This window comes from Plasmodium fragile (genome assembly GCF_000956335.1).
Source record: "Plasmodium fragile strain nilgiri unplaced genomic scaffold supercont1.9, whole genome shotgun sequence".
Classification (NCBI taxonomy): Eukaryota; Apicomplexa; class Aconoidasida; order Haemosporida; family Plasmodiidae; genus Plasmodium; species Plasmodium fragile.
Genome location: NW_012192589.1, coordinates 69,407 through 70,529, shown reverse-complemented (window position 1 = coordinate 70,529; position 1,123 = coordinate 69,407). Strand labels below are relative to the sequence as shown.

The window sequence follows — 1,123 nt, the reverse complement described above, 5'->3', positions numbered from 1 at the left end:
TTTTTTTTTTTTTTTTTTTTTCGATCGCTTCCCCACTTGTGCAGGAGACACATCGGTAGGGAAGTCCTGCATCGTCGTGAGATTTGCCAAGAATGAATTTTATGAGTACCAGGAGTCAACCATTGGTGGTAAGTCCGGATAAGTCTCATTCTGCAAGAGGAGAATTACCAAAGAAAAGAAACATGTGCTTTTTTTTTTTGTTTTTACCTGAACGGGTCATACACTTTGCATGTAACACACAAGGAATGCACTGCACTGTGTCCCTCTCCTCATAACACTCATTTGACATGCCAACATGTTTCTTTCCTTTTGTTTTTCCCCGAAGCTGCCTTTATGACTCAACTGATCGACATAGGCGAGTGCACCATCAAGTTTGAAATTTGGGACACCGCAGGGTAAGGAAGGAAAAAAACGAAAGGGAGAGATGACCGAAAGGGTGACCAAACCAATAAGCTTTTACCGCCCTTCCATTCCCCCTACCCACCTAACAGGCAGGAAAGATACAGAAGTCTGGCCCCCATGTATTATCGGTAAGGCACACTTTACATGTATCTGTGCAAGCGTGGGGAAAAATAGGTTGGAAATTCTAATGCCTTAGCTACCCCTCCCCCCTTGTGTGTAGTTAAACATATGCGCGTTATGAGAACGTCCCAATTTGTGCCTCCGCATTTTGCGTTCAAACGTTTTAGGGGAGCGTCAGCAGCCGTCATCGTGTACGACATAACGAATAAGAAGTCTTTTGAAGGCGCCAAGGGCTGGATCCACGAGCTGAAGTCGGTGCACTCCAATGACATCATCATAGGTGAGTGGCCCGCTGAGCGGTGCCTCTGCGCGATGTGTTTGCTCGATGTGTTATGTCTGATTGTTCCATTTGTTTTCATTCCTTGCTTGCCCTCCCCCCTCCAAACTCAGCCCTCGCCGGCAACAAAAAGGACTTGGAAAAAAACCGAGTGGTGGATAGAGAAGTAAGCACGCAAAGAGCAGACCTACCACTTTCGCATTAACCGTTCATGGAAAGGGAGCCGTTTGGACCAAAAGTTTATGAACAAGCCAGGTGATATAGAACATTTTTCCGTATTTTTTTTTTTTTTTTTTTTTTTTTTTTTTTTTATTGCCCATGTTT

At 44.4% G+C, this 1,123-nt stretch overlaps 1 protein-coding gene across 1 annotated transcript in view; it reads left to right on the top strand.

The window, feature by feature from the left end:
• AK88_01067 (uncharacterized protein) overlaps positions 1-1,004 on the top strand; it is a gene marked incomplete at both ends in the record, with an annotated part of 1,368 nt that extends 364 nt beyond the window's left edge. The window contains 5 exons of the mRNA XM_012478705.1: positions 45-128; positions 326-395; positions 492-530; positions 690-802; positions 913-1,004. Of these exons, the coding sequence (XP_012334128.1) occupies positions 45-128; positions 326-395; positions 492-530; positions 690-802; positions 913-1,004 (398 nt within the window). The remainder of the gene's footprint in view (positions 1-44; positions 129-325; positions 396-491; positions 531-689; positions 803-912) is intronic.
• Between the last annotated feature and the right edge of the window lie 119 nt (positions 1,005-1,123).